Below are 14,985 nucleotides of genomic sequence, written 5' to 3' on the forward strand. Positions count from 1 at the left end.
CATAAAGCTTTATTATTTCAAACACAATCAAAAGACAGGTTTCTGAACATACGTGTAACTTAATAGTATTTATTATTTGTCATTACAAAAGCAGAAAGAAATATAAGGAATTACATATTTACAAGAGGGTTTCGTCGCTTGTTTAATAAATTACAATCATGGGATCAGGTCCAACGAAATAAACTCCTAACAAAATAAACGTATCGCTAATCGGAGCAGTCTCTCCCCAAAATGAGCATCCCTGTTCATCCCTCTGAGATGGGGTGTATCAAGAGAATCGATAAGGTAGAAAGTGTCTATGCTCTGCCAGCTTTTAGCTGGAAGCTCACGTGTCTACGAGTGACTGCTCCTTATGGTTAACATTTCGTCGTGTCACGACCAACCGAGTAAGTGTTATTTAAGTTGTACGCAGCGTAGACTTCCTTTAGTTAAAAGAGTGTCTATTACGTGACAGGTGGTTCGAGGTTAATCTTTACCAGGAGGGTGGTTTTCACCCCCCGTTCTAACCGAAGGAAGCCTACGTTGTACTCGGTCTTTGAAGATGTTCAGCGAGAAGCGACTTGTCTCTCCCTTCGCTTATCGTCAAACACATTCGCGTGGCCATCGAACGTTTACCGCATTGCGGAGTCGGCAGCGGGAGAGACAAGACCTTGTGACGCTTTCCTCAAACAGTTCACGTACGACAAAGCAAAGCTTTCGGCTAACTGACTTCATCAGCTATTCCTTCAAATGAGAGGAATTCCGTACTTTTGAAATCGTATGCAGTGTGTGTATGTGTGTGTGTATGTACACGTGTGCGTGACTTTGTCGTCTATTTACGTTTCTGCACTTTATGCTGACATTGTCACTATTGTTATCATAGCAATTCGGTATAGAAGTTTCAGAGTAGAAGATTGACTTTTGGCATCTTTAGCGCGGACTGCGGGGGTTGTTTAGTAAATAAAATTCGCAATCCTGAATTGAAGTATCGTACAAATTAATTTTAGCAAAAGGGTATTTCTTTCATGTTGAATTCTTGCGAATTCATTTTCAATATCTGTCGTGTCAGTGACTTGGGGTGCAGCAACGCGAATGTCACCTATTTACGACTCATCGCTTAAGTACTTTCAACAATACATTAAGAACCGTATAAATTATTGTAGATACAAGAAAAGATTGAGCTTGGACGTTCGCGAGAGCCACCTCGGCTAACAACTCATCCGTAGATTGCGCGATTTCTTATTGGTGAAATATTTGTTTTTTATAACCTTCTTCCTTTTTTTCAGTAGACTTTTGTTATATTGCTATGGAGGGTAGCAGTAGAAATTCTTTGAATAAGGCAAATTTTTTTATAGCGCTAAATAAAATTAAATTCTATTATAATATTGTAACAGTTGTACAATATATTGTAACATTTTGTAACAGTTTTTGTGGATTTTATGATTTTATGTGGCATCGCTACATAACGAGAGTCTACCGTATTTTTTCGATAAGAAACGCGCAATCCTTTCGAAACTCGCGATATTTTAAATAGATCCGTTGGGTGTTATTATTCCAACATGCTAATACTACCCCTATATTTACAGTAACCTTAATTACAGACCTGGCGATGCACAAGCATCTAGAATACGAAAGAAGTAATTAAATTAACGACACCAAGGACCGATCGATGTACGAAGCTACGTCGATACTGGGGTTTCGATGCACTTTCTCGCGGTCAGACAAACCGAGCCAAAAAGCAAAGAGAAACTGTATTTACTTAAGGGTTGAACTTATTTAATTATGAGAAAGGTCAAATATTTGAAAGCATATTTATTATTAAAATTACTGTTTCGAATTTGAAAAGTCGAGTGCTTCGGAAGCCCTGGTCCGAGCTGTTCGCGAGACCTGAGATGTTCTGATTGATACAGCAACCGTTCGATAATTCCATATTTTCTGATTAATATTCTTCACATGACAGTGAATGTTTAGTATCTCGACATTTTTCTTTTACATAAAATTTTAATTGGAAACACTTTTCATTTGTACTTTTTGACTCTTTGTAAATCGTTCGCCTTTGGAGCCCTCAGCGCAAGGAAATATCGAGACTATCACATTTAACTCGTATGAAAATTTCACATCTTTGAAAACTTCAAAACTTCAAACCCTCAATTCTCTACTTTTCAAAAAAGTCCACTTCGGAATATTTTGTTTCTTTACAGCCCTGTAAACGAGAAATTATCGAACAGCAGCTGTACTAGATATAACGAGTGAAACTCTCCCTAACGGAAGAAAAGGCTGTTTTTCAAAACCTGAGTGCTCACCAGCACTCATTATCACTACCCCTCAAAATCCGATCAAATTCTGAAAGACTAATGACCCATTCTGAAAAACATCCCAAATATTTCACTTCGAGTATTATATCAAATTCGGCACGGTGTTCGTTAATGTTGCTTCCTTTATTCGCCCTTCAGTTGTTTCTTCGTTGTGCTCGTGTTATACGCCCGCCGGTAGAAGTCGGAGAAGAGGACGAAGAAGATGGTCGAGTGAAGAAGAAGAAGAGCTGCGACCAGCTTCGGATATCCGCAATCGAAGATCAAGGCCTGGGCACTGTGCACGAACACCAGGAAGAACTGTAGCTGGAAATGAAACGGAAGATTGAGCTGTGAGACTTTCGGTGAGTTTTATATTTTATTAGTCTGTGGTAACTTAGAAACTAAATGTTATTTTCTCCACCGATTGCTGAAATATTTTCGCTTTAACTGAAATCGAGTAACATCGTAGAAGCGTTTCTATTACTTTTTCTTTGAGGATCTCCTTCGCTGTTGTGATTCTTGAAATTCTTTTTTTGTGGATCATTTTAAAATTCAGTGATAGTGATGTCATTTTATTTTTAAGACTCTGTCTTTTTTAATGAGCCTTTTAAACATTATTGTCGTTAAACTTCTTCAAGAATTTTTTGAAGAATTTTGAAGCTATTCTGAAGAATTGACCCGCATCTTGTTTAGCGACGATCTTTATCCTGTCACATGATTGCTGCAAAATTTTGTCAGTACGTAAACACGCTGCAGTTTATAAACGTTAGTTCTACGTTGTTTGCAGTACTTTTTCTCCTCATTGCTAAAACGTTTACTCGTTAAGTACCTTGCTACGGTAGCTCGCAAGTTAGCATTAAGACCATTTATAGCAATAATTGTTTCCTCTGACACGATTGCTGAATTTGACCGCTAAGTATCTTAAAATTGAGTGGCATTAGAGGTGGTGATATGTAGCTTAGAAACAGTTCGTGCCTTTCTCCTCGCATGAAAAGTGCAAAGTGTCGCAAGCCAAATTGTGCCACGAGGATACGCGAGTTTACTCGTACAAATTAATGGACTCCGCGTTATTTACCACGGTGAAAACGATCAGGAATAATGGAAAACATTTTGCGTTCGTCCTGTTTGGGCAAACGGGTGTCCTTTAAAATTCAGTCGTATAGAAAGTACATTCAACATGTAATTACAAAACGTACAATTTTACCGACACTCGTAAAATAATTATCGTGCAAATAGACGGTTGATGCTAAAAGGAACCTTGACCTTTTCTTCAGAGTCAAGTGAAGGGGAATAATGACAAAATTGTTTTTTATAGGAGTTATTTGTCAGTAATTATGCCACTTAGTAACGCATGCGGTACAAATAGCTTTGGTGATTGGCAGATTGGTATCTTGTATATCGTTCTTCTTTGATTGACAAAATCTGGAGTTTTCTGTAGAGATCTTCAAATTTTCAAATGTTTCAAGTTTTTGTGGAGTACGTCCGCGAGGGGCGCTATGGTAGTGTGCACTCGCGAGCATCGATATGCTGTAGCCACATTATGTTTAATTGTCAGAAGTGGGGAAGTACCGCTCTCTTTCTCACATGAACTTTTATACCGATCTGCCCATAAGTGATATAAAAGATTAAGAACTGGTCAGTCGGTCGATTGGACGTTGGTCGATGTCGCGACACCGAGGACCATAAGTCCGTTCGCAACCATGCACCAGTCACAAGATGTTTCGGAGCGAGCGAATACGTTCTATTTCCCAAGTTAGACTCTCTATTTAGAAAGTTAAAAACTTACTGTCCATAAAGTTTGAAATCGCATCCTAAGTACGAAGAACATTTTCATCCAATTCCCAAACTCCATCATTCAAATTTAATCTCTCGCTGCCATCTACTTCCTGTGATCATCAATTCTAATATCAATAAGTCTCCACACTATTTCCACACCGACGAATCGACTTCTTAGACTACCTCAAATTACCAGATTCTTCGAACATTCAACACATTAACGTGCACATGGTATTCATACTGACCCAAGCACCCGGTCTGAAACAGCGTAAGTTTCAATTTTGCCAATCAAAACGATTGCACAGTTCCGCAGAAAATTTGTGGGTATTATATGGTTAAATGTGATCGTTTGGCAAGTATGGTTTGGGCAGCATGAATCGAGAGATAAAGGTAAATAGGCGGGCATGTAGGTGAGGCTTCGTAGGCATGCAGCCGGTTCATGGTAGCTCAGAGCCGACGATGGTGATGGCGATGGTGGTGGTACGGTGCTACATGGCATATCGGAATGCCAAATTGTTGCGCCACCGTAGTCGGTCGAGTCCGGCCAAAGCAAGTTAGTTGCCCAACGTTGTACTTTTCACTTTTCCCTCACTCCTGGGCACACGTGAAATTTTGTCCAACAGACTTGCACCGTTGGCCCAGAATCCGCGACCACAAACCCGATCTTCTGGATTCTTCTCGCCTCTTCCTACGCGTCCTTGCGTTTCGCGAATGCGATTGTCACATCTTCTGGGTTGCTGGACTTTGAATCGAGCTGATACAGGATAACGAGCGGCTAACGACTATTTGATGGTTAACGTTGCGACATTTTACTTGGATCAAAGTTCTCGAAAGTGTGGAAGAGTTAATCGATTTCGAAATAGTTTAGAGTTAGAGAAAGGTTTAGAAGCGGGAGATCTGTTATAAGTCGTTCGAATTTGACTGGTTAGGTACTTTGATAAGCGGGGTTTGAAAATAGAAAGTTGCGTTTGTTTGGAGAGGTCGGTTTTTCTTGCTACAGTAGACTCTTGTTTTATTGTCACCCTCGGATTTAGCAGCGCCCTCTGGATATACTGCATACGGCTCTTAAAGCTGACACAATATTAAGGGTTCTTTTCTAATCGACAGTGCAAAATCTCTTGATGTCATAAACAGTATTTAAAAATTTTCAAGTTTACTTTCAACAAAATTTTCAACTTTACGAATTTAGAAATTCTCAAAGTAATTTTTGAATTAATAAATTCAGAAATTGGTAGTGTAGAAATATAAGAATTTTAAAGTTGATATTTGCGCGATGTGCGGCGCCTTTGAGACTGCAGTTACCAGTCACTGGTGTATGCAGGTCGGCAAACCGTGGGTAGTGAACAACAAAAGTTTCGTAAATCTTTTGTGGGTCACGCAGCGCTGCAGTCATTTTGACTTTCATATGCTCGGATTTTTATATAAAATATGACTCCATATAAAATATTGCAGTATATAATCTTCTTATGTGTAATTATACTTGTGTGTACAGTTGGAAATATTTCAAAACATCTTATGACACAAATTTTGAGTAAAACTGATTCGAGCAATTTTAATAAACAACTAAAGATTCAGATAATTATTCGAGAACTATATGTGTTTTTTAACTGAAATTTAATTTCATGTAATGCAAGACTTATTGTATTTGTTGTAAGACTTTTGGATGAACTTCTGAAAATATTTCAAAACATCTTATGACTCAAATTTTGAATAAAACTGATTCGAGTAATTTTAATAAACAACTAAAGATTCAGATAATTATTCGAGAACTATATGTGTTTTTTAACTGAAATTTAATTTCATGTAATGCAAGACTTATTGTATTTATTGTAAGACTTTTGGATGAACTTCTAGGTGAAAATATTTCAAAATATTTTATGACTCAAATTTCGAATAAAACTGATTCGAGTAATTTTAATAAACAACTAAAGATTCAGAGAATTATTCGAGAACTATATGTGTTTTTTAACTGAAATTTAATTTCATGTAATGCAAGACTTATTGCATTTATTGCAAGACATGGCTTGAACTTTTAATCAAACAGAAAATTATTCTTGTTTTATAAACACCCTCAATTTACTCGAAACTGGTTTCAGATAATTTGAAATATTATCCAATATGCCCCATTGTTTGTCACATAATCTTACATAGAATTATAAACCAAGAATAGCATCGTATCCCAATATTTTCCGCTCCCATAATCTCGATGACGCGATATAACGAGAGTCAACTGTATTCTGCAACATTCACTCCGAGGAATCTTGTAATTCATCGAGCAATGACTGATCTTTGAAAGTGTCTGAAAAAAATATTAATCATTACCTCCACCTAAAGCGAAATCGCACCGAATATTCAATTTTTTCCTAACGGAGCATAACGATATAATGATTGAGCCAAGTTTCAAACGTTAGTCATAAACCTTAAATTTAAAGTGCACGTGGCGTGAAACGTGTTAACTTTACGGCAGTTACTCAATGGTAGCCAATCAGCGCTTCAGCGTAATTTGCACACAATGACGAAAGTCTAGGTTTTGGTCCAGTAGACGTTGGATTCGTTTCCTTCTCCCGTTATTCGATCATCGATTGTCGCAATGTTTATCCGTTGAACCGGTGTTGTCAAAAGCGGCCGTGCATTCGATGCACCCTGCGTTCCCGTCCGCTTAGGTCCGCTCACTTTCATCGAAGCGGATTATTATCCAGCTTGGCGAGTTGTGCAAGAAGAAGGTATCGCGAATCTTGGTCTGCGAAGTATTTGCTCGTTGCGCGATCTGGAGTCACGTGTACGGTGCACAAATGCTAGATCTGATTCCGTTGATTCAACTTCCGAATCTTGTAACTTCTGATACTCGAGTACTTTTTATATTCAAGTACTTTGTCTGTTTCTATTACTTTGTTTCATCAAACTTTTCTGTTGGTATGCATTTTCAAACAGGATGAGAGTTTTCTCATTTTCAATGAGAAGTTTCATCAAGTCTTTTCGAACGAGAGATCTGAACGTCTGAAATATTTGGAAGTTTCAAACAAGTTTGATTTAATTCTACATGTTGAGTAATTTGAACACTTTGCTGTTTGATGTTTGTCGAGTATTGTTAGCAGCGACAGGTTAAAAATTAAGGTTCAAAAATAAAGAAATCCATCGGTGTAGTACTGTGGAGCTTAAAGAAAATATAGTAATTAATGTATCAAGTTGTGAATAGTCGATCGCATTCACCATGTATCATAAGGAATTTGAAAGATTTCGATTAAGCAATATGGTTACCAGTTGCACAGTGGTCAGGTGTTTCTTCCACCACAGATACTTCTGGTACTCGGGTCCCATAGCGGACACCATGTAGTACAAGTACATTATCACGTGTACAGCGTTGTTTATAAGGTTTCCAAGTGTACCATGTCCTCCAGCGATAAATTTTACGCAGATCCACGTCTCCAGAGGCGTCAACGAGTGGTGGTACAAATGCAAGAACGTCACCTGACTGTCTTTCTTGCGCAGAATGAAGAATATCTGAAATGTAGAACGAATTAGTCGCATAATCATTGAAAGTTTGATAAAAGCATAATTAACAATCTTATGTTTCATCGAATTAATATCCTATGTAGATATAATGTATTTCATTTGCAGTAAAATATATCTAGGTATAATGTATCCTATCTAGAGTAATCCAACAGTAATACAATGCATGGTGATATAACGCGTAGTTATTTAACGGGTTGCGATATAACGGGTGGCGATTTAGCGGATTGTAATATAACGCGTGGCAATTCAGGAGATTGCAATATAACGCGTGGGAATGCAACGCGTGGTGATTCAAAGGATTGCAATATAACGCGAGGTGATTCAGAAGATTGCAATATAACGCGTGGGAATGCAACGCGTGACGATTCAAAGGATTGCAATATAACGCGTTGCGATATAACGCCTGGGAATACAACTCGTGGGAATACAATGCGTGGCGATATAACGCGTGGAAATACAATGCGTGGCGATATAACGCGTGAGAATACAACGCGTGGCAATATAACGCGTGGAAATACGATGCGTGGCGATATAACGCGTGAGAATACAACGCGTGGCAATATAACGCGTGGGAATACAACGCGTGGGTATACAATGCGTGGCGATATAACGCGTGCGAATACAACGCGTGGCGATATAACGCGTGAGAATACAACCCGTGGCGATATAACGCCTGGGAATACAACTCGTGGGAATACAATGCGTGGCGATATAACGCGTGGAAATACAATGCGTGGCGATATAACGCGTGAGAATACAACGCGTGGCAATATAACGCGTGGAAATACGATGCGTGGCGATATAACGCGTGAGAATACAACGCGTGGCAATATAACGCGTGGGAATACAACGCGTGGGTATACAATGCGTGGCGATATAACGCGTGGGAATACAACGCGTGGCGATATAATGCGTGAGAATACAACCCGTGGCGATATAACGCGTGGGAATACAACGCGTGGGGATACAATGCGTGGGAATACAACGCGTGGCGATATAACGCGTGGAAATACAATGCGTGGTGATATAACGCGTGGGAATACAACGCGTGGCGATATATCGTGTGGGAATGCAACGCGTGGTGATATAACGCGTGGGAATACAACGCGTGGCGATATAACGCGTGGGAATGCAAAGCGTGGTGATATAACGCGTGGGAATACAACGCGTGGCGATATAACGCGTGGAAGTACAACACGTGGCGATATAACGCGTGCGAATACAACGCGTGGCGATATAACGCGTGAGAATACAACCCGTGGCGATATAACGCGTGGGAATACAACGCGTGGGGATACAATGCGTGGGAATACAACGCGTGGCGATATAACGCGTGGAAATACAATGCGTGGTGATAGAACGCGTGGGAATACAACGCGTGGCGATATAACGTGTGGGAATGCAACGCGTGGTGATATAACGCGTGGGAATACAACGCGTGGCGATATAACGCGTGGAAGTACAACACGTGGCGATATAACGCGTGGGAATACAACGGGTGGCGATATAACGCGTGGAAGTACAACGCGTGGGAATACAACGCGTGGCGATTCAGAGGATTGCAATTTAACGCATGGGAATACAAAGCGTGGCGATTCAGAGGATTGCAATATAACGCGTGGGAATACAACCCGTGGCGATATAACGCGTGGGAATACAACGCATGGCGATATAACGCGTAGAAATACAACGCGTGGCGATTCAACGAATTGCAATATAACGCGTGGCGATATAACGCGCTGCAACTCAACGCGTGACAATTCAAGAATTTGCAATATAACGCGAATCTAAAGTAAAACATCGAGCTATTTCTTGAAGACCTGTAAATTGACACATCAACTGTCATTTTGCGACCACTTCATGTCATCGACCGATGCTAGAATTTCCACGATTCTTTTTTACAGCAGTTCGCATAACTCGCGTAGGTTGTTGAAGTTCGGTGAAGAATTTGTTGTCGCGTTACATACCGTGTCAGCGAATTCCGTGAATTTGCTGATGAAGTACCACCAACACAGATTGGCCATTCGCAATGCGGACGGGTTATGAGAGTAGTCCACGGGTTGACACTTGTAGCTGTAATCCAACAGCCAGCCGGACATCAGGTGCTGTGAAACAGGAGGTCACGGTCAAGGTACAGTCTTGATTGCTTTTTCACGCTTTGTGCTACTTGCCGTTGGGATATAAAACCAACTTATACTTCTATTTTAATCTACAAGATAATGCAAACTCAAATGTTTTTCAATGCCATGTACACAAGTGATCTAAATGCAGGATATGGGTTAATTAAAATATAGTGTTTAGAAATGACGTGGAGGGAAGCAGATAGTCTTTTGTATTTGTTATTACTTCGATTACTATCACAATTTTTATATTGTGTTTTATAGTTAGGTTTTCTGTTCACTATTTTGTATAGTGTTTTTCAGAAACGTGTCCTTACTATGGTTTTTAGTTCACTCCTTATGGATTTGTCATATTTAATCTCTTCAGGGATGTTTCCAAAGTTACGAAAGACTTAAAATGGTTAAAACCTATGTACCAATAATTGCAAGCAGTAATTTTAAGATAATACCTAAGTAGTTAAGCCATCGGTCCTCTCTGTAAAAAATACAAAATCGATTTTGCCTGTAACTCTTTTCAGTTACGAAACTGGAGCGTTGCGGCAACAAAGAATTAAAACGTGAAAGGCATTGCATCGACCGTTTTTATTCGTCACACGGTGTGTTTTTGTTAACGAAAAATGCTTAATCGTGGATGCGGATTCAAACGTTCACTCTAGAAACTTGTATCGTTCGATTGAAATTTATTGACTTGACGTCGTAAAGATTATGCGCTGATTAGCTGTTCTACTTTTAAATGATTTAAAGGGGTCATTCACATAAAAACTATTGCAAAAATCATCTTTTTAGTGTTTCAGACTAAATTCTCAAATTATGGTACAGGTTGTAATTGAGAACATTTTATTATCTGGAGACTCTCGTTATATTACCTTGTCCTATATGGTCCAGGAAGCAATAGTGGAAATTTCTTATTGTAATAATAAAATTTTTGATGTAGTATGGAATGATTTGTGATATAGCATTCGACTCTGTTGATTATTGCACGTGATAAGATTGGCAATATAATGAGTGGCGATATAGTGAGTGGTAGTCGAGCGCGAGAATGCAACACGTAGTAATTTAACATGTGATAATAGGGCACGTGATTCGACGCGTGGCGATATCACGCGTGGTGATTTGACGCGTGGCGATTTGACGCGTGGCGATTTGACGCATGGCGATATCACGCGTGGTGATTTAACGCATGGCGATATCACGCGTGGTGATTTAACGCGTGGTGATTTGACGCGTGGCGATTTGACGTGTGGCGATATCACGCGTGGTGATTTAACGCGTGGTAATTCGACGCGTGGCGATATAACGCGTGGGAATACAACGCGTGGCGATATAACGCGTGGTAATTCGACGCGTGGCGATTTGACGCGTGGCGATATAACGCGTGGTGATTTGACGCGTGGCGATATCACGCGTGGCGATATCACGCGTGGTGATTTAACGCGTGGTAATTCGACGCGTGGCGATATAACGCGTGGTAATTCGACGCGTGGCGATTTGACGCGTGGCGATATAACGCGTGGGAATACAACGCGTGGCGATATAACGCGTGGTAATTCGACGCGTGGCGATTTGACGCGTGGCGATATCACGCGTGGTGATTTAACGCGTGGTAATTCGACGCGTGGCGATTTGACGCGTGGCGATATAACGCGTGGGAATACAACGCGTGGCGATATAACGCGTGGTAATTCGACGCGTGGCGATTTGACGCGTGGCGATATCACGCGTGGTGATTTAACGCGTGGTAATTCGACGCGTGGTGATTTGACGCGTGGCGATATCACGCGTGGTGATTTAACGCGTGGTAATTCGACGCATGGCGATTTGACGCGTGGCGATTTGACGCGTGGCGATATCACGCGTGGCAATCCGACACGTGGCAAGATAACGCGTGGTGATTTGACGCATGGCAATATAACGCGTGGCAGTATAACGCGTGGTGATATAACGCGTCTTCTGCTTTGATAGAAAGTTTCTTACAACTCCATATTTCACGATGCGTCACAAAAAATCTCTAATTCATAAAAATTGCAATATGACGAGAGTCCAATAATTTCTTTCCACACATCATCCGCTGACCTCTAATTAGGTCGCTCAATCGACCTTTCGATTAAAGCACTGTTTACAAGCGCACTGTTCTTCGGAATCTAAGAGCGAGCGTCTGATGGAAAGTCGAAAACAGGATGCTTCGCCTTTAACGAACCGCGCGCTGAAGTGTACAAATCGATTGAGAAATCTGATGGAAACGCTCGCCGAGAATCGGGTTTACGCAGTTTGTGTTTCTTTTTTTCATTTTGTTTTTGCAACCGCGCGAGTTTCGCGAATCACGCTTTCCCACCCTCTGCCGTTCGTAATCGCGTTGGAAATTCGCGAATTCCGTTCGCTCTGTCTCTTTCAAAATCGACGCGAAATTTCAAGTCGTTTCGTTAGACCAGCTTACAATGCAATCGCGAGTGTTGCAACGCGATTTCCTCTTCTTTCCGTTTGCCTTTGCAAAAATGAGCGCCGGTAAGACTGCAAGTTGAAGTTTCCTTTTTATCTGCGCCAAGTAGTTGCCCTTTTACAAGCGGACTGCTTGAAACTGCTATTGTGGAATTTATTGGAGATGTTTGTCGCTGTTGTGGAGGATAGACGCGTGGAGTTGGAAGTTTAGGGATTTGATCATTTGGAGATTTGGGGATTTGGGAAATTGGAAATTTGGGATTTGGGATTTGGGAGATTTAGAAATTTCAGAAGTGGGGATTGGAGATTGGGAGATTTTGGAGATTTGGGGATTTGGGGATTTGGGGATTTGGGGGTTTGGAGATTTGGGGGTTTAGGGATTTGGGGATTTGGAGATTTGGGGGTTTAGGGATTTGGAGATTTGGAGATTGGGAGATTGGGAGATTGGGAGATTGGGAGATTGGGAGATTGGGAGATTGAGAGATTGGGAGATTGGGAGATTGGGAGATTGGAAGATTGGGAGATTGGGAGATTGGCAAGTTGGGAGATTGGGAGATTGGCAAGTTGGGAGATTGGCAAGTTGGGAGATTGGCAATTTGGGAGATTGGCAGTTTGGGAGATTGGCAAGTTAGGAGATTGGCAAGTTAGGAGATTGGCAAGTTAGGAGATTGGCAAGTTGGGAGATTGGCAATTTGGGAGATTGGCAATTTGGGAGATTGGCAAGTTAGGAGATTGGCAAGTTGGGAGATTGGGAGATTGGGAGTTTGGGAGTTTGGGAGATTGGGAGATTTAGAGATTGAGGGATTTGAAGATTTGGAGATTGACAAATTGGGAAATTGGCAAATGAGACGAGGAGATTGCAAGATTGGGAAATTGGCAAATTGGGAGACGAGGAGATTAGCATATTGGGAGGTTGGGAGATTTGTAGCTTCAAAAATTTGAAGATTTAGATATTTGAAAGTTTAGCGACTTCCAGATTTGAAGATCTGAAGATTTACAGATTGGGAGATTGTAGAGATGTACAGATTATATGAAGTAAAAATTTAAGAACTTTGGAATTGGAAGATTTAGAAGTTTCAGGATTGAAGGATCTATAAATTTGAACACGTAGAGATTTTCAGGTCTGCAAATTCTATGATTTGACGATTTAGAAAATTACATATTTTAAGATTTCACAATCTATAAACTCTACGAGTCACAGATTAAAGTTTCAGATATTTGCAAGTTTAAAAACGTAACATTTTAAACATTCACTTAATTGAACGATTGATCGATAGATTTTATATGGGCCCCGATTGCTATGATCATTGCCCCACATTCAATTAAAATATCAAGTTAATATCTTCCATGCTGACTCCTCCCCTATACCTGTCCCGTTAAAAGAAGTCCTACATCGAAGTGCACCTGCTTCATTCACTTGCTCCTTATAGCTCCGTACATTCCAATTACCAGTATGAAGATACACTGTCTCGTGTACCAGTTGCTTTCACTGTTATACTTCTCGTTCCAAAAACGCTACGTCCCATAGGTATTTGACGCCGACGGCGACTCTATTTTTTTCGTCATTCTCTGACATTTTCGCCCGTTGGCCTACTTGCGTTTGCGGAGAGAGGTGATCGTTGTCCGAGAGCCATGAACTTTGGATCTTATTGAAGAGTCGCATCGATCTCTCGCAAACCTTTCATGTGCATCTGGTCGTCAGTGTTTAGAGAAAGCTTGTGCCGTTTCGAAACGTTCTCGAAACCTTGGAACCGAGTTAGGTTCCTTCTTTAGGGTAAATCCCGGGAGGTGTTTTTGCGGACATAATCGTGTAATTGCTTAGGATTTATTTCTACAACGCCGCATTCTTAAAGGAAAATTGTTGGGGACACTCGGTATGTGGAGATGTTGTTCACCCACTCGTTTAGTGGGGTTTGTGATGAGATAAATTAGGTTCGTTGAATGAGGGTTCGTTTAGGTTTGGTGTTTGGTTAGGTTGAGGCTTCAAAGTGAAAATCTTGAAATAGTATGTTCATGAAAATGTTTATAAATGCATTATAGTCTTCTTATATTGAGAATGTCTATAAATGTGATTATTATGTGGGTTCATTTAAGTTTGATGATGTTTGTTCAGGTTGAGACTTGCTCGAAATGAAAATCTTTAAGTAGTATGTTCATGAAGATGTTTAGAGATGAATATTTGTATAATCTCATTGTATTGAGAACGTCTTTATAAATGTGATTATTATGTAGATTCATTTAGGTTTGACGATGTTTGTTTAGGTTGAGACTTACTCTAAGTGAAAATCATTAAATAGTATGTCCATGAAGATATTTAGAAATGAATTTTTATATAGTTTCATTATATTGAGAGTGTCTTCATAAATGTGATTATTATATGGGTTCATTTAAGTTTGATGACGTTTGTTCAGGTTGAGACTTACTCTAAGTGAAAATCATTAAATAGTACATTCATGAAGATGTTTATAGGTGAATTCTTGTATAGTAGGTTCTCATTATACTGCCTTAGATGATCAGTTTTTGCTGTAGAATTATAGAAGGTTATTCAGAAAGAATGTTCTTATAAATGTAATTATGTGGATTCATTTAGGTTTGACGATGTTTGTTCAGGTTGAGACTTACTCTAAGTGAAAATCATTAAATAGTACGTTCATGAAGATGTTTATAGGTGAATTCTTGTATAGTAGGTTCTCATTATACTGCCTTAGATGATCAGTTTTTGCTGTAGAATTATAGAAGATTATTCAGAAAGAATGTTCTTATAAATGTAATTATGTGGATTCATTTAGGTTTGATGACGTTTGCTCAGGTTGAGACTTACTCCAATTGAAAATCATTAAATAGTATGTCCATGAAGACATTTAGAA

At 39.9% G+C, this 14,985-nt stretch overlaps 2 protein-coding genes across 3 annotated transcripts in view; one reads left to right on the plus strand and one right to left on the minus strand.

Annotated features, from left to right (window-relative positions):
* Nucleotides 1–49: 49 nt before the first annotated feature.
* Nucleotides 50–14,985, minus strand: part of LOC100877799 (very long chain fatty acid elongase AAEL008004) — a 42,025-nt gene continuing 27,089 nt past the window's right edge. Inside the window, exons 3-5 of the mRNA XM_003700473.3 lie at nt 9,530–9,667; nt 7,308–7,550; nt 50–2,597 (exon numbers count right to left, since the gene is read on the minus strand). Of these exons, the coding sequence (XP_003700521.2) occupies nt 2,418–2,597; nt 7,308–7,550; nt 9,530–9,667 (561 nt within the window). The 3' untranslated portion in view covers nt 50–2,417. The remainder of the gene's footprint in view (nt 2,598–7,307; nt 7,551–9,529; nt 9,668–14,985) is intronic.
* Nucleotides 2,494–14,985, plus strand: part of sit (stuck in traffic) — an 88,325-nt gene continuing 75,833 nt past the window's right edge. Inside the window, exon 1 of one of the 2 annotated variants that reach the window (XM_012298940.2) lies at nt 2,494–2,635. The gene's annotated coding sequence lies outside the window, so the exon portion shown is untranslated. Of the gene's footprint in view, nt 2,636–9,603; nt 9,694–14,985 lie in introns of those variants that run through there. The other variant, XM_076529987.1, reaches the window with a different exon arrangement.

Source organism: Megachile rotundata, chromosome 1 (genome assembly GCF_050947335.1).
Source record: "Megachile rotundata isolate GNS110a chromosome 1, iyMegRotu1, whole genome shotgun sequence".
Lineage (NCBI taxonomy): Eukaryota > Metazoa > Arthropoda > Insecta > Hymenoptera > Megachilidae > Megachile > Megachile rotundata.